Source organism: Esox lucius, chromosome 16 (assembly GCF_011004845.1).
Source record: "Esox lucius isolate fEsoLuc1 chromosome 16, fEsoLuc1.pri, whole genome shotgun sequence".
Lineage (NCBI taxonomy): Eukaryota > Metazoa > Chordata > Actinopteri > Esociformes > Esocidae > Esox > Esox lucius.
In genome coordinates this window covers 32653855-32680185 of record NC_047584.1, presented here as the reverse complement: position 1 = coordinate 32680185, position 26331 = coordinate 32653855, and the positions used below count along the sequence as shown (strand labels likewise).

At 44.2% G+C, this 26331-nt stretch overlaps 2 protein-coding genes across 3 annotated transcripts in view; one reads left to right on the top strand and one right to left on the bottom strand.

Moving 5' to 3' along the window:
* The first annotated feature begins 296 nt into the window (after positions 1-296).
* Positions 297-24397, top strand: tmtops2b (teleost multiple tissue opsin 2b). Its single transcript, XM_010880512.5, has 4 exons — positions 297-1398; positions 11555-11880; positions 15700-15933; positions 22318-24397. The coding sequence occupies exons 1-4, from the start codon at positions 1032-1034 to the stop codon at positions 22510-22512; spliced, it is 1122 nt and encodes a 373-aa protein (XP_010878814.4). The 5' UTR covers positions 297-1031; the 3' UTR covers positions 22513-24397.
* Positions 16108-26331, bottom strand: part of st6gal2a (ST6 beta-galactosamide alpha-2,6-sialyltranferase 2a) — a 36223-nt gene continuing 25999 nt past the window's right edge. For both annotated transcript variants that reach the window (XM_020054916.3, XM_010880513.5), the window contains 2 exons: positions 24145-24319; positions 16108-21289 (listed from right to left, as the gene is read on the bottom strand). In XM_020054916.3, the coding sequence (XP_019910475.2) occupies positions 21042-21289; positions 24145-24319 (423 nt within the window). In that variant the 3' untranslated portion in view covers positions 16108-21041. The remainder of the gene's footprint in view (positions 21290-24144; positions 24320-26331) is intronic.

Sequence of the window (26331 nt, the reverse complement as noted above, 5' to 3'; positions counted from 1 at the left end):
CATAAGGGTGAATTGCAAATTCCACAAGCTCCAAGGCTATTATTATTGTCACAGAATAAACATTGATCACGTGTGGTTGTAGAATGGAACCACGAATAATTTGGAGTCAATGAGGTGTATGTTTGACAAGGGAAAATTTTGTATGAAGGGCGATTGCTTTTATATTGTGGTTCGATATCAGTCGATTACTTGGGCAAGTCAATTTCCCTCTTTCGCACTCTCCCGTGACGTAGGATCTGGCTATAATAAGCTGCACGCCAGTAGCCAAAGGAACCGTCAACTTCGGCTCGCGCGCAATTAATGACCACTGACTTGACCAGTACCAAATTGTAGCGTGGTATGCGACACAAGATCTCAAGCTGGGATATAGATCACACGGACAAGAGAGAGAAAATTTAAATTGTATAACCTTTCGAACAAAAACATAATGTAGGCTAAAACAAAATTCAATTTGCGTATTTGACAAGATATCCGCTAAATCACTATGATTGTTAACGCACCTTTTGTATATGCTGTTAGCATTTATAGATTTAGTAATGTATTATTTTGTGATTTCTAATAACATGGGGGAAATGTGACATGTTGGGCACCGATTTAAGACACTCGAGACCGGTGCGAGCACCGCGCGTAACGGCAGTGGACACGAAGTCCAGCCTCGCTGCACATCCCGGGAATATCTTGCTCTACCGACTCGCAGTTAAGACATCACATCTTCCACTCCTCACTAGACCTGACACAACAGCATCAGTCTTTTGTGACCTTTTCCTTGTAAAGCGTGGCAATAAGAAATATATTTGTAACACGTTCAAAGCTCCACTCAACTACCGCAGCAGGTGGGTTTATTTTACCGTAAAGGAATATTCAACCAATGATTATTAGGTGCGTGGATTAAGTTGCCAGGTGAAATTAAACTGACGTCTAGACCTTCCGTTGGCTTGCTACGATGCGGTGATCCCGCGCGCACTTCCCACCCCAATTTAGCCAAACTTCTCCCTAACAGAGTAATATGAGGTGAGTGAACAACTTCCAGGATGTTTTCTGGTCAGGCTGACCTGAACTACACTTACAACTTTAGCGTCGACCCAGCGAACTTCCTGGACCAGGGATGGAGCGACACACCGAAAGAAACCCTTTCCAGGACGGGCTTCATCGTGCTCTCTGTGTTCCTCGGCTTGATAATGACATTTGGCTTTGTCAACAATTTCGTCGTACTCCTCCTCTTCTGCAAGTTCAAGACGCTGCGTACTCCGGTCAACATGCTCCTGCTAAACATCAGCGTGAGCGACATGCTTGTATGCTTGTTCGGCACCACGCTGAGCTTCACCTCCAGCATAAAGGGAAAGTGGATCCTGGGCCGAAACGGCTGCTTGTGGTACGGCTTCATCAACTCCTGCTTCGGTGAGTTGGTCTGATATTTCTGGCCTCAATAAAGGCTCACCGCATGCACTGTCCGTGAGAAACTATGGCTGCTCGAAATAATGGTAGTCTACCTTAAAGGTTTTAATAGTTTAACTTAATTGCAGTAAAATAGCCTACTTTTTTTGTGTTGCCTCCCCAAACCTAAAGGCTATTTAGCATGTGCTCATACACGAATTCATATTTTTTCAATTTATAAATTAATTAATTTCATATAAATGAATGTGTGCAAGGTGTTTCCACGTTGTAGTAACGGGTACAGTAGGCTATAATATATCGGCACCCACTTACCGTGACTGTTTTCTGTTATAATCCAAGTGGATTAAGTCACTCATTTTAAAGTGATTAAAAGGTTTTTAAAAAACACACATTTGAAACATTACACATTTGTACATGATAATGCTGAACACTGTTGGAATGTTGTTAAATAATTTCACTATATAGGTCTACATGCTAAACAGAAAAATTACATTGACTGCCTTACTAACATACACTTTGTATTGAACATACAGTACATTTTGGTGAAACACAAAATACAGCTGTGATCAGTGAAACACAAAATACATCTGTGAAGGGATTACACTTTTGCATATTCGCTTTTACTGTAGGACTTTAAATAGATGGTCAAAGTCCTTATAGTGCCTATTATGAATATGGTACATACAGTGCATTTGGAAAGTATTCAGACCCTTTTACTTTCTCCACATTTGTATAACAGCCTGAATTTATAATTGCTTACAGAAATAAATAAAAATACTTGGTCCTTATTAAGGAACACTGACATGGCACTTGCTGCTGTCGGACCTCATTTAAGCAAAGTGGCATCTGGTGCTTTACAAAAGCTCATTTAGTGGTGATTTCTTTATTTCAGAGTGCAGGGAGGGGCTCCATAAACCAATCAGCGTAGGTACACTCTTGAATAATGCAATTCATGTTCCACATTTCAATGACAAAACAAAGATGACATTTAATTAACTAATCCCTCCTGTCATTTTAGAATAAATAAACCTCAGTAAAAAAAACATTATGCACATTATTTCATGTGAAATTGGGCAAGCTCAAAAATAACACAATGTCTTATGGACTTTCGCTTCAGTCATAGGCTCTAGAGGGCCTTGAGGCATCATACAATCATTCCACCTGTTAAAAGACAAGTTGTGATTGGTTGATTCTACTGTCATTCCAAAATGCTGCTCTAATGGAAGTCAATGTCAATGATGGTGGCTGGTGCCTTGTATTCAAAGCCTGTGGGTGTAGCCAATGAGTGTTGGGCACAGCTAGATAATTTCTACCAAGATACTACCACGAAAAATTCTGATTGGATATTTTCTCTTGGATATTAACCTTTCTTTTTCCAACACAAACTGAAGAAATTCAATAAGAAGATAATCTTGATTAAGACATAAAATATTAAAATCAATGATGACAAAGTTGCAAATTATTATATATAAAGATATATATATATATATTTGTATCTATCCTTAGGCCCTCTCTGAGGGCGTAGAAGGCCCTCTCTGAGGGCGTAGAAGGCCCTCTCTGAGGGCGTAGAAGGCCCTCTCTGAGGGTGTAGAAGGCCCTCTCTGAGGGCGTAGAAGGCCCTCTCTGAATTGCCTATTTCTCATTAATGCAATTATCTAATCAACCAATCACATGGCAGTTGCTTCAATGGTTTTAGGGGTGTGGTCCTGGTCAAGACAATCTCCTGAACTCCAAACTGAATGTCAGAATGGGAAAGGTGATTTAAGCAATTTTGAGCGTGGCCTGGTTGTTGGTGCCAGACGGGCCGGTCTGAGTATTTCACAATCTGCTCAGTTACTGGGATTTTCACGTACAACCATTTCTAGGGTTTACAAAGAATGGTGTGAAAAGGGAAAAACATCCAGTATGCGGCAGTCCTGTGGGCAAAAATGCCTTGTTGATGCTAGAGGTCAGAGGAGAATGGGCCGACTGATTCAAGCTGATAGAAGAGCAACTTTGACTGAAATAACCACTCGTTACAACCGAGGTATGCAGCAAAGCATTTGTGAAGCCACAACATGCACAAATAGGCTACAATTTGCACAAGCTCACCAAAATTGGACAGTTGAAGACTGGAATAATGTTGCCTGGTCTGATGAGTCTTGATTTCTGTTGAGACATTCAGATGGTAGAGTCAGAATTTGGCGTAAACAGAATGAGAACATGGATCCATCATGCCTTGTTACCACTGTGCAGGCTGGTGGTGGTGGTGTAATGGTGTGGGGGATGTTTTCTTGGCACACTTTAGGCCCCTTAGTGCCAATTGGGCATCGTTTAAATGCCACGGCCTACCTAAGCATTGTTTCTGACCATGTCCATCCCTTTATGACCACCATGTACCCATCCTCTGATGGCTACTTCCAGCAAGATAATGCACCATGTCACAAAGCTTGAATCATTTCCAATTGGTTTCTTGAACATGACAATGAGTTCACTGTACTGAAATGGCCCCCACAGTCACCAGATCTCAACCCAATAGAGCATCTTTGGGATGTGGTGGAACGGGAGCTTCGTGCCTTGGATGTGCATCCCACAAATCTCCATCAACTGCAAGATGCTATCCTATCAATAAGGGCCAACATTTCTAAAGAATGCTTTCAGCACCTTGTTGAATCAATGCCATGTAGAATTAAGGCAGTTCTGAAGGCGAAAGGGGGTCAAACACAGTATTAGTATGGTGTTCCTAATAATCCTTTAGGTGAGTGTACATATTTGGAGGAGAACATGTTCACCCGACCCACCACAAGGAGTCACTAGATTCTAGTGACTAGAACATGCTAGAAGATATACGTTCTTAGGTCAAAGTAGAGACATTGCACGATAGTAGCTTACCTATTGTCACATAGAAATATGTCCAAGGAGAAGTCTCCTTATTCAATTAGGGTCAGAAGAATGAGCAATGGATTATGGGTGATTTGTTGAAGACCTTTCAAATGAAGAAAAGTACATTCATGTCCAGCAATAGAATTAAAATGAAGGCCTAGAGTGTAGAAAGTATAGTGAAATGGAATGCAACATTGAGGTTTTACAGTAAATCTAATGACCTTTTCACCATCCAAACAATGATCAGTTTTATGTTAAATCTAATGTCCTTTACACCATCCAAACAATTATCAGTTTTACGGTAAATCAAATTACCTTTTCACCATCCAAACAATTATCAGTTTTACGGTAAATCGAATGACTTTCACACCATCCAAACAATGATCAGATTTACAGTAAATCTTATTACCTTTTCACCATCCAAACAATGATCAGTTTTATGCTTCATGGACAGTTGCTGGTCTGATGAGTGACTCTGAGCTGGAGGAGTGTGTTTTTCCTCCTCTTAGAGGAATTTTGTCCAGCAACAGGTCAAGCCAACGACTAAAATGAAGTCACTCTGGAGAATGGGTCCTTATAACTAATTGTTTAGTCGACTTGGAACAAGAACATTGGGCTCTCTTCCTAAACCACCTAATGAACAGTAACGTTGTGTTCTTGTCTTTCGCCACTTGCACAGTTCACTGTTTCTGTTTAGATGCTGTAGTTATTTTGGATCAGACATGCTCAGGTAGCCTACTTTAAAAAAATGATTTTTATAGCTAAACGTTTTTACTATTAATTACAGGTTTTTACTACACTTTTCAATTATGAAATTAACTCAGACTGGTTTTGTTTACTGTATTAATGTCAGGTTTGTAGATCTGGAGACGGAGGCAGGCGCAGAAGTTTGAGGGTTTCCCCTTTGTTATTAAATAAAAAATAAAGAAAACTTAAACGGAGTGCCGGGCACTACAAAAATACTCAGAGTTCAAGGGGTCAGTGGTTCAAGGGGTCAGTGGTTCAAGGGGTCAGTGGTTCAAGGGGTCAGTGGTTCAAGGGGTCAGTGGTTCAAGGGGTCAGTGGTTCAAGGGGTCAGGAGCACACAAACATGATGGGCTTAAACGCACAATGACCAACAATGACAGGGAGAAAAGGGCTGAACTAAATACACTGTCAAACAAGGAGAACAGAAACAGGTGGGGGCTAAAACACAGGTGAAATGAATATACCAATTAACTAAAACAAGAACAGGAAAGACCATACAAGGACAAGACAAGGACACACCGAAAACACGAAGTGGAATGGTCCCTTCAGGAAGGGACCGTTACAATTAAAAACCTACAACTGCTATCATAGCAACCTCTCTCGCAGGTATGTTTTCACTTTTCAGACTTAGAAGTGTGTTTGAATATTGTAAATATAGAAACAACATAAATATTAATATGGCTGGTTTTAATTAATCCCTGCCTTGATTTCTCTAGAATGTAGCCTTGGATCAGTATGTTGGCTGCAATTTCAATAAGGCTTTGGAATAAAGCCATTTTCTTTGAGGCCTCCAACATAGCAAACATGCTTATCAAAGAAAAAGCTTTTGTAGCGACTTCAGTCATTCTGTGGAGGGTTGCAGAAGAAGACAGGTTACAGTACATCTGTTTCAAACAGACTGGTGCGTCAAAGGGAAATCCAACTCTCTGAATCACTGTGTTTGGTTCAAAGAAGGACTTTGCTCAACTGACGATCTTGAATGTGTTTGAATGCATATGACAGAAATCCAAGCTGCTGAACCATTTTGTGGTCAGTAGAAGACGTATCTGAGAGCAGGCGCCAGCCTAGTCCGCAATGTGAAGTGTGTGTGTGTGTGTGTGCGCGTTTGGGGTTCTAGTAGACACCACATACACACACATACACACACATACACACACACTTATAAACCAGTAAGTCTAATGCATATACTCATAAATGCAGGAATTAAGTGAGCTGATTATTGTTCAGTCTGTGTCACACACACCTACACACACAGACACCCACACACACCTACACACACAGACACCCACACACACCTACACACACCCACACACACCTACACACACATCGCTGGAGTTGCATCAGTGAGGAAGGTTTAAGTCTTTATGAAAAGTTGACGTTAAAATGTTTCTCTCCATGTTCCATTTACCTGACAGTGTCCAACTCCTTCTGTCAGAAGGCTGATCCCAATGCTTCAGGAAGGAATATTTATATCTTGTTATGTCTGTTACTTATTTTGATTCTCTTTGAAGGGGCACTGGGCATAATATTAATGTTTCGTTTGAAGGGGCACTTTACCCTGGGCATAATATTAATGTTTCGTTTGAAGGGGCACTTTACCCTGGGCATAATATTAATGTTTCGTTTGAAGGGGCACTTTACCCGACATTTTTGAAGGATGGAGTAGTGAAGCTATTTGATATAAAGCCAGCAGCTACTCAGTGACTAATGTTCCACCAAGTTTTGCGTAATGGTGATTATATGATTTATATTTATAATAGAAACCTCTTCTTACTAATTCCATCTTTTTGCCTCGGCCTGGTATCTCTTCATCTCATCTCTGTTCACCTAATTTCTTAACTGTACTCTCACTACCATCCCCTTTTTTTTTACTCTCTTCGTCTCGCTTTCTTCTCTTTGCTCCTTTTTTCTTTCGCCCTCTCGTCTTTCTCCATCTCTCTTCTCTCAACTTTTTTCTTGACAGAGAGAGAGAGGCTGAGTTTCAGGTTTATGACAATGACAGAGAGAGACAGAGAGAGACTGAGACGGAGAGAGACTGGGAGAAAGACAGAGACAGACAGAGAAAGACAGAGACAGACAGAGACAGACAGAGAAAATACATTCCTGAATACCCCAAGAACCCCTCAGTTCAATGGAGGGACGTCCATTCCAGGCCTCTGTCACATTGAGGATGGTAGGGAGGTCAGTAGGCGGGACTGGAGAGCACGCTGGATCACACAGTTCAGCCCCCAGAACACATCCGAATAGAAGTCCCTCCCACATCTCCCGCCCATCAGCCACACATAAACACTGTATTCTTTTTTTTTTTATTCCCAGGCCATAAAAAAAAGGCTTTTCCAGGCCAGGAAAGCCGGAGCTGGACACATCCATCTCTCAGGAGTCGCAGCATTGAAAACCTAGCTCTTAAAAGCCCCCATGTGACCGCAGACCCCCCCTAGTTTGCCCGAACAACTCAGCCTCCACCACTCTACCAAAAAGTCCTCTATCTGCTGCCCCCGCCTATCCCGAAAACAATTTGATAACTTGAGCAAAAATGGGAATGTTGTAACAGCCTTACATAAAATGTCCAATCTGACACCTGCCAGGACCCAGGTGAAACAATCAGCTGCGCCGTGGTCATATGGTTTGCATAAAAAACTACTGTAAGTATCCAAGCTCCCACCTGGCCAGTTCTGGTGCCTGAACTAGTCCTTCCCCCAAACACCTTCACCCAGGTACACAACCTGGTGGTGGGAGGGGGGGGTAGATGGGTTGTAACAGGATACAGGTAGGGTAGAGGTGTTGTGACAGACTGAAACACAAATCTGAAGCACACAGACATACCCTAAAGCACACACTAAAAACCACACACAGCCAGACATGTGCTGCTGGGATATTGTCTGCCATCCTTTGGCCAGATCATTGCAGTATAGAGAGATTTCAGCTGCAGGGGAATAAATAAGTCCCAATAAAATGTGTTTTCCTGCCTTAGGAATGGACAGTAAACCTCGTCCGTCCAGCTGGGTCTGGAATTGATCTCTTTCGGATTCCATGTAGCTGGAATTCAATCAAAAAAACAGCTGGAAAAACCTTTGCTGATCCTGCTTCAAAGTGCATTTGGAGTAATGTCATCTCACCAGGTAGAGGAAATATGGGTGTTATACTGAAAATAGTGGAACTTCAGAGTGGTTCAGACCCATGTTTTATTTCAGGGGATTTTTACTGCGTGTCAGGTGCAGGCTAGGGTAAATATAATCGCCAGCACAAAGGCAGGAAAACCTGTTAAAATGCCCATAGAATCTAAATGAAAGGAACATTTTGATCCCTGATAACCCAACAAAACCCCACTGCGCTAGAGGATTTGCTGAGCTGGGAGTCTGAAAGCATCGAGATAGAAAGAGTTCAATCTACTGTGACATTTATTATACATGAGAAATTAACATTAACATTGACACAGCAACGACTAAGCACAAGAAAACACATTGATAAACAGAGAAGGAATGTCAATCGTCGCTATGCTACAATCTAAATGGAACTTCCTCATTTATTACATGACTGGAGCCATTCATTACCACCAAGTACTCTGTTAATTGTACTTTGTTATGCATTCATATCCATTGCTCTATGCAGTTCAGTGAAGCTTGCAGTGTGCAGTTCTTTCAAACGTTGATGTGGTTTGCTGTGGTATTAGACAGTCTGTTGCAGTATAAACTAGTGTTACATAGCAATGAGCTGTTTTACATGCAGATTAATAGTCATCGCTAATGGAGACACATTATCTGGGGTTCCTGGCATCAGACGGTAATAAACATCTTCAAGTTCTCATCGATATTCATTTACTAGAGGGTATTCAAATGCAAGACAAAGCGGTACACAAAAGAACATAAGTAGTGGAAATTAAAATGGGTCCTGCGATTGGGATTATTTTGATTATGAAAATTTTGATGAAGCATCCATTATTATCATAAATGTGATCATCACCATTATCACTGACCCCTAAAATCTATTGTCTTGGCAGCTGAACCCTTGGATAGACATTTTCCCTCTGTGTCTTCAGCTGGCTGTCAATCACACACACATTTGGCGTGTTTTTACGACCCTCAGATGCTTCCTGTTCTAAGATTGTCCTTGGAACCGTAGACATTTTCCTTTTCATTTCTGTTTCTATTGTCCAACTGAGCGTTTTCTGCTTGTAGTTAACTTTACATGTCCAATTAAGATGAATAGAGGCTCCAAGAAAGAATGTCTCGCATAGAGTTTCTCTTTTTCTTTTCAGGCATCAACATTTTCTGTGGTGTGAGGCCGGAATTCTGTCAAATTGCCAGAGCAATGTTTATGTATTGTCTTTATTTACAGGATGAATCACACCACAGACGCTTCTAACTCTGAGCAATGAAGACACCTATGAGTGGGGTTACCCTGGCTGCAGTCTTAAGTGTTTCAAACCAAAAGGACTGTGACTCAGCTTGACCACCTGAAATTGAGCTACTATGAAAATACTCCACGATAATCAACAGTCTATCTCCTTTTTAAATTCACTGTTGAAACCTATTAATATCTCCACTGCAGTTTTAAGGGGAGTCTGACATCTACTCTGGTGATCAGGAACAACCCCTGACTTACAGACTTCAGATAGCCACTGTAGCTGTACAAAAATGAGTATGCGCAAACAAATACTGTATGAACTCAAAACAGGGTTCAAATTTGATATAGACCGTCTGTCCTAAGAGATTTAGGAGGTGAGTCGAGGACAGGAGAAACTACCTGGTATAAAGGAAAACCTCCAACTGACATTGAAAGTTGTTTCTCATCGTGTGTGTGTGTGTGTTTGTGTGCTTATTGCAAAAACCTTGGGTTTCTTACATGTTTTGGATTCGGAACGTTGGACAAGACCGGACCGCTGTGTGGAATATTGCTCTCCACAGATTCCGTCAACCTGTTGCTACGCCTGTGGATTCAGAACCAGCAGATGAGAACGTAACAGAGCCGTCAGAACCTCACAAGGATGTCACGGTTTAGGAAGCAGGACACAGGCGCAGAGTTTAAGGGAATAATGCTTTTAATGTTCTTCTTTCTAAACTGGAACAGAAAACAACAAAAAGTGAGGCCAACCGAAGCACATAACGCAAACAATGACCGACAAACTAAGGAAAAGCAAGGGCAACTTAAATTGGGTCCCCAATGAGAGGCGACACCGGGAAGCTGCCTCTAATTGGGGACAATCAAAACTGCAGCGCCTAGAGTGCCTAGAGTCACCTCTGTGATTAGGTCCTGACTGTGGCACCCAGGTGCATAGAGATGCTTAGAGTCCTCTCTGTGGTTAGGTCCTGACTGTGGCACCCAGGTGCATAGAGATGCCTAGAGGCCCACAGCCAGGGCCTGACAACGGAATGCAGCTCTGTATTAATTCTACAATTATCAACGGTGTGTGTAGGTCAGGGGTGTCCAAACCGTTCCACGGAGGGTCTTGTGTCTGCAGGGTTTTGGGTTTTTCCTATAAATTGGTTCACAGTTTACACCTAAACAACCAGGTGAAGGTAGTAACTAACCAATTAGCAACCCAATTAGTCAATCAAGTACAAGGAGAGAGCGAAAACCTGTAGCTAGTAACTGTAACATGTTATATATAACGAGAGAGAGTGTTTGAACAGGTAGCTAGTAACGGTAACATATTATATATAACGAGTGTTTGGACCTGTAACTAGTAACTGTAACATTATTTATAACAGGAGTGTTTGCGGATGGCCTCATGCACATTGTGATGTACACTTGACACTACAAGGGCTTTTTTTGCTGGTGTTAGCCTAGCAACGGTTGTGGTTGTTAGAGGGGATGAGGAGGCCTGGGGTTGATGGCAACGCTGTCACCGTGGAGGACAGACCTGGGCATTGTTCACACACACTGAAGGTATTTACTGGGCTTGGATTACTTTCTTAAGCTGCCTGGGACCACACTGCCTGTTTGAGATAATAACCTCTCTGTAATTGTGTCAATCCCCCTGCTACAGTCATAAAGTCTATGTGTTGTGTCACAAAGTATTTATTACATGTTGATGGATTCACATTTTTCATATCTGTTTGATTTAGAGATTAATTTATCAAATTAATATGCAAGGATTTCTTGGTTTTATTACATATGTTTCACAACTGAAAGCAAAAGGTCTGAATACTAGCAAAGGTTTAATTTAGAAGGCCAGCTTGAATCCCCTGGGAGCTATTCATTACTTAACCCTTACTTGAGTGTTTGTTAATCACCCACTATCGATCTGTAGGACTCTGAAACTGTAGAACCCTGAAACTGTAGGAGTCTGAAACTGTAGGACCCTGAAACTGTAGGAGTCTGAAACTGTGGGACTCTGAAACAGTGGGACTCTGAAACTGACTCAACGTTTTCCTTTGGTCAGCCAAGAAACAGTAAATGTATCTCTCTTTGTTTCCTTGCAACTTTACCTCATTCTTTCCCCCCCACCTGTTCTACCCCTCCGCCCACCTTCCATCACTCCGTTGGTCTCCCTCTCTATCACCTGCGTTTTCTCCCCCTCCACCCCCTCCTCCCTCTGCCTCCCCCCCAGGTATCGTGTCTTTGATCTCTCTGGTGGTCTTGTCCTATGACCGCTACAGCACTCTCACCGTGTACAACAAGCGAGGACCCGACTACCGCAAGCCCCTGCTGGCCGTTGGGGGCTCTTGGCTCTACTCCATCCTCTGGACGGTACCCCCCCTGCTGGGGTGGAGTAGCTACGACCTGGAGGGGGCCGGGACCAGCTGCTCCGTCTCCTGGACACTGAGGACGGCCCAGTCGCACGCCTACATCATCTGCCTGTTCATCTTCTGCCTGGGCCTGCCAATCATCATCATGGTCTACTGCTACTGTCGCCTGCTGTGGGCCGTCAAACAGGTGGGTGGCTGGGGGGGTGTGGTGTTGGTGGGGAGGGGGGGTGGTGTTGGGGGGGAGGGGGTGTGGTGTTGGTGGGGGGGGGGGGTGGTTTGTGTAAGTGCTAAAGAGTCTGTAAACACATATGTAGGACAGGTAAAATGTTACCACCTTAAGTGCATTGCTATTTTGATTAATGTAAATAGTTTGTGCTAATCTCTAAGCTACTTCAGTGTATTTCGCTCTCTTTTTGCGTCGTTGACACATTTTTAGCACATTTTAGAGTGGCCTTTTATTGTGGCCAGCCTAAGGCACACCTGTGCAATAATCATGCTGTCTAATCAGCATCTTGATATGCCACACCTGTGAGGTGTATGGATTATCTCGGCAAAGGAGAAGTGCTCACTAACACAGATTTAGACAGATTTGTGAACAATATTTGAGAGAAATAGGCTTTTTGTGTACATAGAGAAAGTCTTAGGTCTTTGAGTTAATCTCATGATAAATGGGGGCAAAAACAAAAGTGTTGCGTTTATAATTTTTTTCAGTGTATGTTCTCTAGTACTGCTTCTGATCTGGGAGGTTACTTAACGTTGTGCCACTTTTTGCACTGCATGTGGATTCACTGCTTTTGCTAACACTTGGCACAACATGCTTTTTTGACATCTGCCACGCGTGCTTGCGTGACGGCGAAGTGTTCCGCGTATTAACGAGGATAAAGTGCACGCCCGCAGCATCAGCCTAACTGTCAGAATGAAAAGCGTTAACAGACTTCATTGGGGTTTGTATTTTGGTTAACATTACTAAGATTCAGTTTACAGGCACTAGTTTGATAGACATCCAGTTAAAATGGAATCTGCACTAATAATGTCATTCTGGGGGTTCAGTCTCCGCCATAGACCGACCAATTGGCCGGGGGAAGGACATTTCAACCTTGCCATTTTATTAACCATTGCATTGGATTTCTAGGTTCACTGACAGAATAGCCTTTTTGACTGGGTTCTAAAACCCTTCCCAGTGGCTTAATGCTGCCTGATCTAAGTGTGTAAATAACCCGGTCACAAGCACAGTGTCTAGTCCAGGTATCTGGGTTAGGGCTGGGATAAAGGGACTTTCCTCGGCCAACTACCCTGAGAAGTCACTCTAATCGCCTTCACTCTGGGTGGCTGCTCAAGGGAGTTTACTGCTCAGACGAATAACCAAAAGCAGACCCGCGTTCACTCCCAAAAGTCTGGTTAGTGTTAAATCCCTGAGTCCAAAATAGCAATGAAGTGTGACGGGCCCGCAGTCAAAAATATGTTGCCTAACTGACCCTTCATTTGTATATATAAATAAATAAATACATGCAGTATATTCATTTGAATTAATGTATGGTTTAGTGTATGCAGTGGGGACAGATGTGGAAGAAGTCAAACCCATGTAGCAGCAATAAATGTGCTCTGAGGACACCAGCCTAGGCCACGGGACAACCCTGGGACAACCACGGGACAACCCTGGGACAACCACGGGACATCGCTGGGCCACCTTCTTTTGATTTTTAAGAGAATGTTTACTTACTAGAATGGGCAGACGTTGGGTTTAAAAAAGGCAATGTGCAGTTGAACCAACAGCCAAGCTCTCACCTCGCCACTTGTTTTGGTGAACATCCGAGGGATGGGGGGCTGGGGGGGCTGGGGGGGCTGGGTAATTGTTACCATCCGTCAAATAAACAGAGAGCTACAAATGTTAGAACCAAGTCTGTATTAGACTGGTTTAACAGTTTTGAAGCTATACACTAAAGTATCAAAACGTACGTACTCACTCCTTTTGCTGGTGAAGCTTAGAATAAGAATGTCTACTGAATGACTTGAATGTGTCCTGATATGAAATGCCATATGTTTTGAGTCAAAATTGGTTACAACAGTCAAATTACATGAGACATAATTTACATTTTCAGTGTCATTTAAGTATTTAAAATATTGAATAGTGAATTTAAAGGTAAAAAAAAAAAGAAGAAATTTGACAGCCTTTTCCAGGGTGTTTGTGTTTACCATCCTCATGTGAACACTGAGTAATGGCTGGATTACCTCATACATCTGCTTGTGATGGGAGTCCCGGCATCCCAGTTGGCCTAAGCCACGCCCCTGTGAGTGGCATTTTTATGTGAACACAGATGTTTCTTATATGCACACACACTTTGACATGTATTACTGTGAAAACACGTGCTGTTAGGGAGGGTCCATGACCCCTCTGGCCCTGCCTCTGAAGAATGTTTTTTTCCCTCTTTTTTTTCACCAAGTATGTCTTTTCTACACATTCTGGGCTCAATGCGGTGTTACTTTCAACCCAAAAAAAAGTGGCGAAAAATATGTGGATATGAAATGACCATATTTCTGTGCCAATAGACAAGACATTGACTGACCAAATAAATCAAGGTTTTAGAAAAAGTAACTAAACCTAAATATCTTTTATTTTTGTTGACTAAAATGAGACTAAACAATTTCTGTGAGTAAAGTCTTGACTGTTATTGGACAGGAGGTTTTTGGAAAAAGAGAGCTTTTCAGTGTGATCCACTCTGTTTTTATTTAATAACGTAAAATACACGCAAATCTGTGGCATTTGGTGCATAACTTGACCGCAGACATGGTTTTGATTAAAGCGGTACTGTTTATCCTCTGTGGGTTAAAAACATGATTTCAGATTTGATACCCCGTCTCCTGGGTTCAGTTGGTGTCTCTAACCACCACGCTATTTAACAATGTGTAGTCACAATAACACCAATGTTACCTGAACCTAAATGTGACTGAAGCCTGAACCTTCAAGGTACAGAATTAGTCAAATGACTAAAACTAGACTAAATCAGAAAAGGAACACGGACTCAATGGGCCGGTGAGTGAGTCCACTCCGTCTTCTGTCTCCACCTCTGCCACACCGTCTTCTGTCTCCACCTCTGCCACACCGTCTTCTGTCTCCACCTCTGCCACACCGTCTTCTGTCTCCACTTCTGCCACACCGTCTTCTGTCTCCACCTCTGCCACACCGTCTTCTGTCTCCACCTCTGCCACTCCGTCTTCTGTCTCCACCTCTGCCACACCGTCTTCTGTCTCCACCTCTGCCACTCCGTCTTCTGTCTCCACCTCTGCCACACCGTCTTCTGTCTCCACCTCTGCCACTCCGTCTTCTGTCTCCACCTCTGCCACACCGTCTTCTGTCTCCACCTCTGCCACTCCGTCTTCTGTCTCCACCTCTGCCACACCGTCTTCTGTCTCCACCTCTGCCACTCCGTCTTCTGTCTCCACCTCTGCCACACCGTCTTCTGTCTCCACCTCTGTTACCCTCCCTGGGATCCCTTCATCATTGGTGCTGATGGAGAGAATGTGGATGGAGCGTCAGGCCTGTAATGGCTGAAAAGGGGAGGTTAGCATCAACTCAGTCAGGAGAAAAGCCCTACGGCAGAACAATGAACCTATACCACAAGAAGAATGGCCAATCAGGGGAAGTGAGGAGGGGAGGAGGGGGAGGAGGGGGAGGAGGGGGAGACGGTAACAGATCTACACTCACAGCAGACTGAACTCAGCAGTGTCTATCGGGATATTCATGAAAACCCACCTCTATCGCAGCAAGGCTGTTTGATCTCTACAGACACAAACTCCCTTGCACACACACACAAGCCATTTCCCCTCTACTTATCTTAGTATTTCCTTCCAGTATGATTCATCATCAAACGTAAGAGTCCAGTGTTGTGTGACAGAGAATATATGTGGGTGTTTGGGAATAAATGCAATTGTGCTTGGATGAAGGGCTATGAAATGTGACATACTGGGGTGAGAGAATGGAGTCTTCTCATCTCTCCGGTGTGTCCAGGTGGGGAAGATCCGGAAGACGGCGGCGCGGCGCCGGGAGTACCACATCCTGTTCATGGTGCTCACCACGGTGGTGTGTTACCTGCTGTGCTGGATGCCGTACGGCGTGGTCGCCATGATGGCCACGTTCGGCCAGCCCGGCATCGTCACCCCGGTGGGCGCTGTGGTGCCGTCACTCCTGGCCAAGAGCAGCACCGTCATCAACCCACTCATCTACATCCTCATGAACAAACAGGTGGGTCGACCGGGTGGAGGTGCAGCAAGGCAGCATTGATCCATCTCTCTTTCTGTATGTGTGTTTTTCTGTCCACTTAACATTGATGGCAACGTTCCGGTTTGCATTTGCGGTAAACACTGCAGATCCGAGCTCCATCAGAAATGAACATTAAACCACCAACAACTCCACAGATTGAATACATGAACGACATCTTTATTTACATGGTAAAAAAAAAAAGAACAATTAACAAATTGGATTTTATACAGTCAACTTAAATATTAAAATGTAATAAAGAAATCGGCAAGGTTGTTTAAAATATTGACCCCAAGGCTGAGAATGAAATTGGCTTTTCTAAAATGTTGGCCATGAATCCATCATTCTCTCTCACCATCACTCTCAATCCTCTTAGACATGTCTCAAAGCCCTCTCAGAAAGCTCAGAGGACAACCTGAACTTAGCTGTAAAATGTTTACATTTTGAGGGCTGTGTTCAGGGTTGATATATCTCTTCTGTGCAGAAAACTGTGTGAGAGAGAAGAGTGTGGAGGAATGAGAATGTTATGTATTGATCTACAAAAACTAAAAGGTCTCTTTGTTGTCTCTGTACTGAACAAAGCACTATCCCGAAAGATTTTGAACTTTATTCTCTAACACCCCCCCCCCAAGATTATATAGCACCTTAAAAACAACTGCTAAGACAAGCACACAATCCAACATACCCTTTCACTACCCACTAATCATATCACACAAACAGTAAAAAAAACATTTTTAAAAAGGCGTTTGGCACAGTAGCGAGATTTCACTGCCGTCGCCAAAGGCAATGACTTTGATCAAGACATGCTTTCAGGAAACTAATAATAGCTGCTCTCATTTCCTGCTGAATGACATTCGCCTATGCACACAACATAAACACTTCGCACAAGGGCCGTATAAAACGTGTCTGTTTTTCCAGCATGGTCTGTTTTACTTCTCTTGGTGCTCTTTATGGACAGTAAAGTACTGAGCAATGAACAGTAAAGTACTGAGCAATGAACAGTAGAGAACCAAGTCAAGTGCAGGGTCAAATACAGTAATGTCCTGACTCAAGAACAGTACAGTACAGAGTCAAGTACAGTAAAGTACTTCATTAAGAACAGTAAAGTACTGAATCAAGCAGAATCATGAACAGCAAATGTACAGTAAAGTACTGACTCAAGTAGACAAGAACAGTAAAGTCCTGAATCATGCACAGTAAAATACAGAAAAGTAGTGACTCAAGAACAGTAAAGTAAAGTGTAAAGAACTGGGTAATGAACAGTAAAGAACTAAATAAAGCACAGTAAAGCATAGAATCAAGTAGTCCAATAATGTACTGACTTTATTTACTTTACTGTGTAAATAAAGGGTAAACCACGGAGTAATGAACAGTATAAAATAGTCAAGTAAAGCACTGAGTCAAGTAGTCAGATAAAGTACTGCATAAAGAACAGTAAAGTACTCAGTCAAGTAGTCAGATAAAGTACTGCATAAAGGACAGTAAAGTACTCAGACAGGTAGTCAGATAAAATACTGCATAAAGAACAGTAAAGTACTCAGTCAAGTAGTCAGATAAAATACTGCATAAAGAACAGTAAAGTACTCAGTCAAGTAGTCATGAACAGAACAGTAACATACCGAGTCAAGTACTCAGGAATAGTAGAGGACTGAGTCGAACAGAATGAAGTACAGTAAAGTACACTTACAAGGAGAGTTGAAGACTCTAGCACAGATCCGGATAGATTGGCATGCTCTGTACAGTAATAAACAAAAGCCATTTCAAATGTGGTTCATATTTTGTACAGCATCAACGTGTCACAATCACAAGAGAAACAAGTCTATTCAGTGATTTGAAAAGGTCAGTAACACGTGGAGATAACTCAGTGAATACATTGGGAACGGTGGCTCTGGGGTTGTGGCCACACGGCTTCCCTGGAGCCGTTGTGCGTTTGTCTCGGACACGTCAGTGACACGTCGGCCTTGGGCCGTCGTTAGACACTGTGAGGAAACTTCTGGCCGTGCGTTAACGACATGGTGCATTGTGCCTGGTGCGCTGATACCTGAACAGTTGTTGTGAACCAACGGGGAGCCCAGCAGGACCGGGCTCTGGACTCTGGATCACCACACTGCAGAAGACAGAGTTCCCTCTCACACAAAAACCTGGGCCCAGAATCACCAACGGACATTTCAAACACCTACAACTTCGTCAAAAAACTTATTCCGAAGTTCTGTCTGTTAATTCCTGGCTGCGTGGTCGCCCTGGTTACGACAGGACGAGTTAAACCGGGTTAAGCATTGACCTCGTAGCAGCCACACCTTCAGCTCAAACACTTAAATACGTTGTTAGAGGTTGCTATGACCGTCTTCATCAACCGCTTCACGTTTCCCTGGACCGGGGATGGTCACTAGCAGGACATTACGGAAAATGGGTCAAACTGGAAAAAAGGTGAAGCCTAGTAGTTTTAAGAGGATTTGTGGAACATAGACTCGGCTATCCATTCCAGCAGGAGCAGAGAGTGATCCACAGAAAGCGCAGTTCATTTTAGGGTTGCCAGATAGTGGTCCCATAAAATCTGCTGTCCAATCTAGCACGGCCAGATTGTGATTCTGTAGACAAACACGCAACAAACGCCTTAGGTGAATTTGTATTCTTGTGGGAACACAAAAAGTATTCAGATTCAAAATCTAATTATCCCTAACCCTAAATTTTACCTGACTCTAATCCCAAAAACCTGAAGCATTTTTCCTCTTGGCAACCAGTGAAATTGCCCGTTTCACTATTGATGTGGGGACTTGTGATTCTCACGTGTACTGAAACTAGTTACCTGAAACCCTGCAGGCAGGTCTGGCTCAGTCACCATAAACAAGCGAGCTATTAAAACAGGACACCAAGTGAGTCTGGAGATAGCTGCTCCATTAAAATGGTCCAGAGATAAAAACTGCTTCAAATCCCTGCCACGCCAAGCAGACCCAGGCATCACACCTTGGCAAGATGCAGACCAAATACTGGAGGATTCAGTGGAAGTGAAAACGTAAAGACCCGGCAATTGACAGGCTTAAAGCAGAACTACTTTAGAGATCAGCAAACATTTACGACTGCAGCAATCTCCCCTCCAAATGAACAGTGTTGAGGGAGACGCAAAACAACTTCTCTCTTTATTCAATAGTGGCACTTATTTACAGGGTCACATAAGTGAACTGAAAACACCTATCCAGGTCCCAGGGACCATCAAATCCTATCTGACATACATTAGCGGTAGGTAATCAGGTAGCTAACAACTAAATTAGCTATAGCTGCTTCAGAAGAGGTTAGAAAGGTGTAGGACACTGTACAGTCAGGGGATTTCACCGGCCACCACCATCAACGCTTTGACATACAGTGTTGTACAACTTCAAGGGATCAATTTAGTCAAACCTGCATGAATACCTTTAACCACTACAAGATACGCTGCACTTGAACATTCATATGGAGGGTTTGAATGAATCCCAGCCTAAAAACAATTTAAATTCACTGGTCTTTGATTTCAGGGCTGCAGTCCAATCTTGTATTTTTTATCACCCAGGTCACTGTCCCTTGGGTACATCCACAGTGAAACCGGATGCAGTCATGATTACCATTCAGTCCAATTCATAAAAACGGACCCCCTGCCCACTGATTTAGCTTGAGAGGACGAGTGAACAACTTAATGTGAACCGCAATCCCACGTCTAAACCTGGTGGCTGCCAGTTACCACATTTTAAGCAACCTGAATATATTTTTCTGAGAATTGGTTTAATTTCATCGCTAACCACAATCGTCACGCTCCCTTGCTTGGCCAAGTAGACTCTTATGTGATGATATAAATGGTAATTCAGGTGTAAGGCTGAGGAGTCGTCTCCTTCCTGTTTCCTACAGCCCAGGACTATACTGTACTGGGTTAAGCCCAAGAATGGCCAACCAAAAGGTTTCCCAGGGTTTGGTCGGACACAGAGCCACACATGCTTATTGAGTGGTGGTCGGTCAGAAGCCGTTCTTAAAGTGCTAAGTGGGGAGGTTGACAATCTGTTCAAGAGTTGGCAAGTCCAGGGCAGTTTGGGGAGCGGAGAAGTGAGTGAACTGGACTTAAAGCACAGCAGCAGAAACATCAACAGCATTGAAAACCCTGATTACAAGAACAAAATCAGCAACAAAAACAACTGATAATACTTTGAAATAAGACGATATGATGGCATTTGAGGACTGACAAATACAGTTAAACGTGACTGTTGAGACTGATGATAGAAAAAACATGACATCCATCTTGGACAGGCAAGACAGAGGTGAGAGTGGTTTTGTACTGTCCAGGTACTGTCCCAGCCTGTCTGTGTTGAGATGCATGTCTCTGTATGTATGAAAGTGTGTTGTGGATGGATCTTTTGAAGTTGTATGGAGGTCCATTTTGATCAAAACTGTTAACTTTCAGGAGTGTGTGGCTTTTGTTTGCCAAGTTCGTCGGTGTTCCAAACGTGTGCATGTGTTCAGTACGGACATGGCTCAACATTCAGTGCGGACCACTGCTCGTCTTCTCAAAATATTATCTAACCCACCCATGACAACTATTTAAACACACAGAAAAACAGTGGACTTGCTTAAGTCCTTTCAAGAAATAATAGCAACTAGAGCTGTCAATAAAACCACGTTTCACAACATCTGAACATATCCATCTATATAAAAACAGATCTATTGCTACCCCATACAGCTCTTCTCTTCCGGCTCAGCAGTGGCAGAGACATTAATATACAGTCACTTCAGGCAGTTTTCGGCACGTTAAACTCGGAGTTTGCCAGTCTACGTTCTGTTGAAATCCCCTACGTAGATGTATTTAGACTAGACCTGTCTACATTCCGTTGAAGTCCTGATGTAGATGCAGTCAGACTAGACCCGTCTACGTTCTACAGAAGATCCGACATCGATGTAGTTAAACTAGACCTGTTCCGTACTAGTCAGATCCCACACAGAAGGGCTATGGCTTGGGTTCTCCCCTGTTCCATGAGTCCGGAGGGTTTTTATTGCACGTTTTCCCTCAGTCCCATTCGGTCACAATGGTTCTGTGTGTGGCGTCTTCTGGAGGCCGGAGTTCACAAGTGGACAGTTCACAGGTTACAGTTGACGGAGTTGAACCCGGGCAGGGTGACGCAGCCCTTCTGCTTCAGGTCCAGCTCTTGGCCCACGTTCATTCGCTGCACCAGGCTCTTCTCATAGAGCAGTGGGTGGTAGGCCCCCAGAGTACACGCCGCATCATAGTAGTGCTCGTAGTAGTGGCACAGGTCGGTCTTCCGCAGTGAGGGGATGTACTCATACACATGAACCTTTTCACACAGCGCCATCATCAGGAGAATGCCTGGAATGACAACAACAGATGCACAGGGCCGCAGGTTAGAAGCGTTTCACGAAAGATGAACATTGAAACAAGTTCTACACACAACACACACGTAGCTACCTTTCGTTTAGGCGATTCGTAAAAGGCCTGGTTTTTCAGCCTGTGTTGTGCTAATGTTTGTCTCACTTAGATGTAAAGATGTGTGGTTTGGGAACCTTGCAAATGATACACCACTCACGAAACGACACACTGCTCTTGTAATAGACATCCCAAAGACAGGGTAGGAAGGAGCACACAGGATTGTCCGCTGGCAACAATAACCACCAAAAATCTGCCAATGTAGAAATTGGTTCTTGTGACCAATCAGCACAAAGAGAACATCAAGTAGGACCTTCCATGTGTTGGCCAACTTAAGACAGTACAAAGCAAAGCAGACTATAAATACCATAAACCTCCCTGTTGTCCTGTCCCCCTGGCCCTCCCTGTCCCAACTCCCCCCTGCCCTCCCCCTCCCTGTCCCAACTCCCCCCTGCCCTCCCCCTCCCTGTACCAACTCCCCCCTGCCCCTGCCCCTCCCTGTCCCAACTCCCCCCTGCCCCTCCCTGTCCCAAATCCCCCCTGCCCCTGCCCCACCCTGTCCCAAATCCCCCCTGCCCCTGCCCCTCCCTGTCCCAACTCCCCCCTGCCCTCCCCCTCCCTGTCCCAACTCCCCCCTGCCCCTCCCTGTCCCAAATCCCCCCTGCCCCTCCCCCTCCCTGTCCCAACTCCCCCCTGCCCCAACTCCTCCCTGCCCCTCCCCCTCCCTGCCCCAACTCCCCCCTGCCCCTCCCCCTCCCTGTCCCAACTCCTCCCTGTCCCAACTCCCCCCTGCCCCAACTCCCCCCTGCCCTCCCCCTCCCTGTCCCAACTCCCCCCTGCCCCTCCCCCTCCCTGTCCCAACTCCTCCCTGCCCCTCCCCCTCCCTGCCCCAACTCCCCCCTGCCCCAACTCCCCCCTGCCCCAACTCCCCCCTGCCCCTCCCCGTCCCACCGCCCCCCTCCCCGTCCCAGTTCCACAGGTGTTTCCTGATTCTTTTCCGGTGTGAGCGGCGCTCCGCGGAGAACGGACACTCCTCCGTGCCCTCCAGGACCACGGGGATCCAGCTCAACCGCCGCGTCTGCAGCAACACGGTGGCATGCACCGCCCAGATCTCCACCGGGATCCAGAAAAATGTCTGCCGCATGCCGGCTGGCGAGCGCTCATGAGCTACAGAAAGACGGCCACGGCCGTGGTTCTCCAACACCAATCTACACAACCCCTCACGGTCTTGTCTGCCCAACACAGCAATTTGTGTACTGAACCACAGCGTTCTTCCGGTATGTGTGTGAGTGTTGCTACGCGTTTCCAGTCGTGTCCGTTCTCCCTCTATGTGCCCGTCTTGGTGTGCCGTGGGTGTAAATAACCTAAGGGCGTACCGCGGTCAAATCTGTCAATCATCACCCCGCAAACACACCCTCCCACCGTGACTGCCAATCGGCCGGCCCCATTGCTGTTCTGGGATGACCCCTCCCCAACGTATGGCACTGCACATCCTCTGGAAGGAAGGGGAAGAGGTTCCATTTGGGACGTCACAAACTAAAGTGCTGATCAACACTAAACATGTGGTTCAAGAGAACTAGTACTTCATAATGTGGGAAACGGACCCTTTACTACTCCAGACTCTGGTGTCGACACTGAGAGATTCAAGACTACATAAGAACAGACTGGGAATGGGAGTTTGGCCAGAGCTCACAGCATTTTCTTTCTTTCTTTTTGCTGAGAGAATTGGCTTAATGCTCATGTGTGATGTTTGGGATACCCCCTTGCCCCCATGTCCCCTCATACAGACCAATATACAACACAGAATGCGGGAATAAAAATGTGACGTTTTGTCTCTGTGAGTTCTGTTTGTGATGTTTAATTTCACAAACATCTAGTGAGCTAAACCAAAAGACAGATTAAACTAGAAATGGAATGTCTCCCTGTAATGCACCACATTACCTAAACAATATGGAATGTCTCCCTGTAATGCACCACATTACCTAAACAATATGGAATGTCTCCCTGTAATGCACCACATTACCTAAACAATATGGAATGTCTCCCTGTAATGCACCACATTACCTAAACAATATGGAATGTCTCCCTGTAATGCACCACATTACCTAAACAATATGGAATGTCTCCCTGTAATGCACCATATTACCTAAACAATATGGAATGTCTCCCTGTAATGCACCACATTACCTAAACAATATGGAATGTCTCCCTGTAATGCACCACATTACCTAAACAATATGGAATGTCTCCCTGTAATGCACCACATTACCTAAACAATATGGAATGTCTCCCTGTAATGCACCACATTACCTAAACAATATGGAATGTCTCCCTGTAATGCACCACATTACCTAAACAATATGGAATGTCTCCCTGTAATGCACCACATTACCTAAACAATATGGAATGTCTCCCTGTAATGCACCACATTACCTAAACAATATGGAATGTCTCCCTGTAATGCACCACATTACCTAAACAATATGGAATATCTCCCTGTAATGCACCACATTACCTAAACAATATGGAATGTCTCCCTGTAATGCACTAGATTACCTAAACAATATGGATGTCCCCCTGTAATACACCGCCACACTACATTACCTAAACAATATGGATGTCCCCCTGTACTGTAAAACCTGTTTAAAGGGCACTGGCTGGGTAACAGTTAAAGATGTAACAACTTCCTACGTCTCTTAAAAACCCACATTGGAATATCTTCCCTCCGCCCCAACCACGCCCACTCTCACCGACCACACCCATTCAGCTAACCGACCACGCCCGCCCACCCACCTCACCTATGAACCCTGAGGAGGGCGGGTTGGGCTGGATGGTCTCCTTGGTGTTCCCCTGGATGATGTCCCAGAGCTGCCACACGTATTTGGGGTGGAGGATGTAGAAGGGCTGGGCCGGGTGGTGCTTACGGTGCTCCTCGTACGGACTGAACAGGTTGTAGTCCGGGCTGGCGTACCACTGTCAGGGCATGAGAGGGGGCAATGGTCAGCCACCGAGAAGGAGACAGGCGGGAAGACAGGCGGGAAGACAGGCGGGAAGACAGGCGGGCAGTGACATCCCTATAGTTTTTATAACATGTTTCTGTAACTTGTAATCTGCCATTGCTACATTACATTTTCCAGGAGGAATAAACACTACTCTCTTCTTCGCAGACGTTTCTCCTTGCGATAACAGCAGGTTTAAAACCAGTTCTGTTTCACAATGGAAGTAAATTACCCCAAACTTTTCCACAAGCTCCCTCCCCTCCCCATTTAGCTTCCTCTGTCACCTCCTTCACCCTGCCCTTTCCGTTGTCACCTCCTTCACCCTGCCCTTTCCCCTGTCACCTCCTTCACCCTGCCCTTTCCCCTGTCACCTCCTTCACCCTGCCCTTTCCCCTGTCACCTCCTTCACCCTGCCCTTTCCTCTGTCACCTCCTTCACCCTATCCTTTCCTCTGTCACCTCCTTCACCCTGCCCTTTCCTCTGTCACCTCCTTCACCCTGCCCTTTCCTCTGTCACCTCCTTCACCCTGCCCTTTCCCCTCCTACAACCAATAAAAACACAGACAACATGCCATGAATAACCCCTTCATGGAATACCCATGAATTCTTATTAAACAGTACAATGCAGCTTGATGTCATTCGTGCTATGGGTGTAACAACCCATTAAAACGTGACACACTGATAATGGAACACATTGTAATGTTCTAAATCAATGTTTGATATAACACATCTTTCAGCTAAGCAAATTCCAGGACCCAAACTACCCAGTTTATTATGGTTACAGCATCAATTCAGGCATTTCATGGCAATGGATGTTTGCCAATATTTCACCACAGTCCTCCGCTTAACTTCATCTCCGGTACTTCCATTAAATCTTATTTTCTTCAGCTCAACACAAAACTCTATATTTTAAATATATATATATAAAACAAATATAAATACAGAGAGAGAGAAGGAACAGCATATCTCTTAAGAGATGACTTAACAGAAAAGGGATAGGGTACTGAATAAATTAGAGATAAACAGAAAAGAGGAGAGCAGGGAGGGTCAGCAGGTGATTCAATTTCCAACTTCAACACCAGAAGAATTAACCTTCTGGACCCCATGAGTCCTATATTCCGGTGTCATTCTGGGACTGACAATAATCATCGATGTCTTGTCCTATCCACTGGGACGTGGTGCTAAGCACACTACACGCCCCCCTGGGGCTGGGGAGCAGAGAGAGAGAGGGAGGGAGGGAAAGACGGGGAGGAAGAAAACCAAAGGATCAGAGAGAAGCTGACTGGTTGGTACGGTAATGTTGAAATAAAAAAGGGGTCTGACTGAAAGCAGAAACCCATTGAAATTTGTATATTTTATATACATTAGTTAGATATATAAAAACTGGAAAACTGTGAATATATATACAATATATATTCAATAAAGAGTATACACACCCCTGTTAAAATGCCAGGTTCTTGTGATGTAAAAGAATGAGACAAAGATAAATCGTGTCATACATTTTCCACTTTTTTTTGTGACCTATAATGTGAACATTTCAATTGAAATACAAACTGAAATCTTCGAGGGGGAAAAATAAAAACTACAAACCTTACAATAACCTGGTTGCATAAGTGTGCACACCCTCTTACACATTTTCTTAATTACATCTCAGAGCAAAAGCCATGGTCCGTAGACAGCTTCCAAAGCATTAGAGGGATCTCATTGTTGAAAGATATCAGTCAGGAGAAGAGTACAAAAGAATGTCCAAAGCATTAGATATACAGTGGAACACAGTGAAGACAGTCATCATCAAGTGGAGAAAATATGGCACAACAGAGACATTACCAAGAACTAGACATCCCTCCAAAATGTATGAAATGACGAGAAACCTGGTCAGGGAGGCTTCCAAGAGGCCTACAGCAACAGTAAAGGAACTGCACTAATTTCTGGCAAGTACTGACAACAATCTCCTGTATTCTTCATATGAATGGGGTAGGGTGGCAAG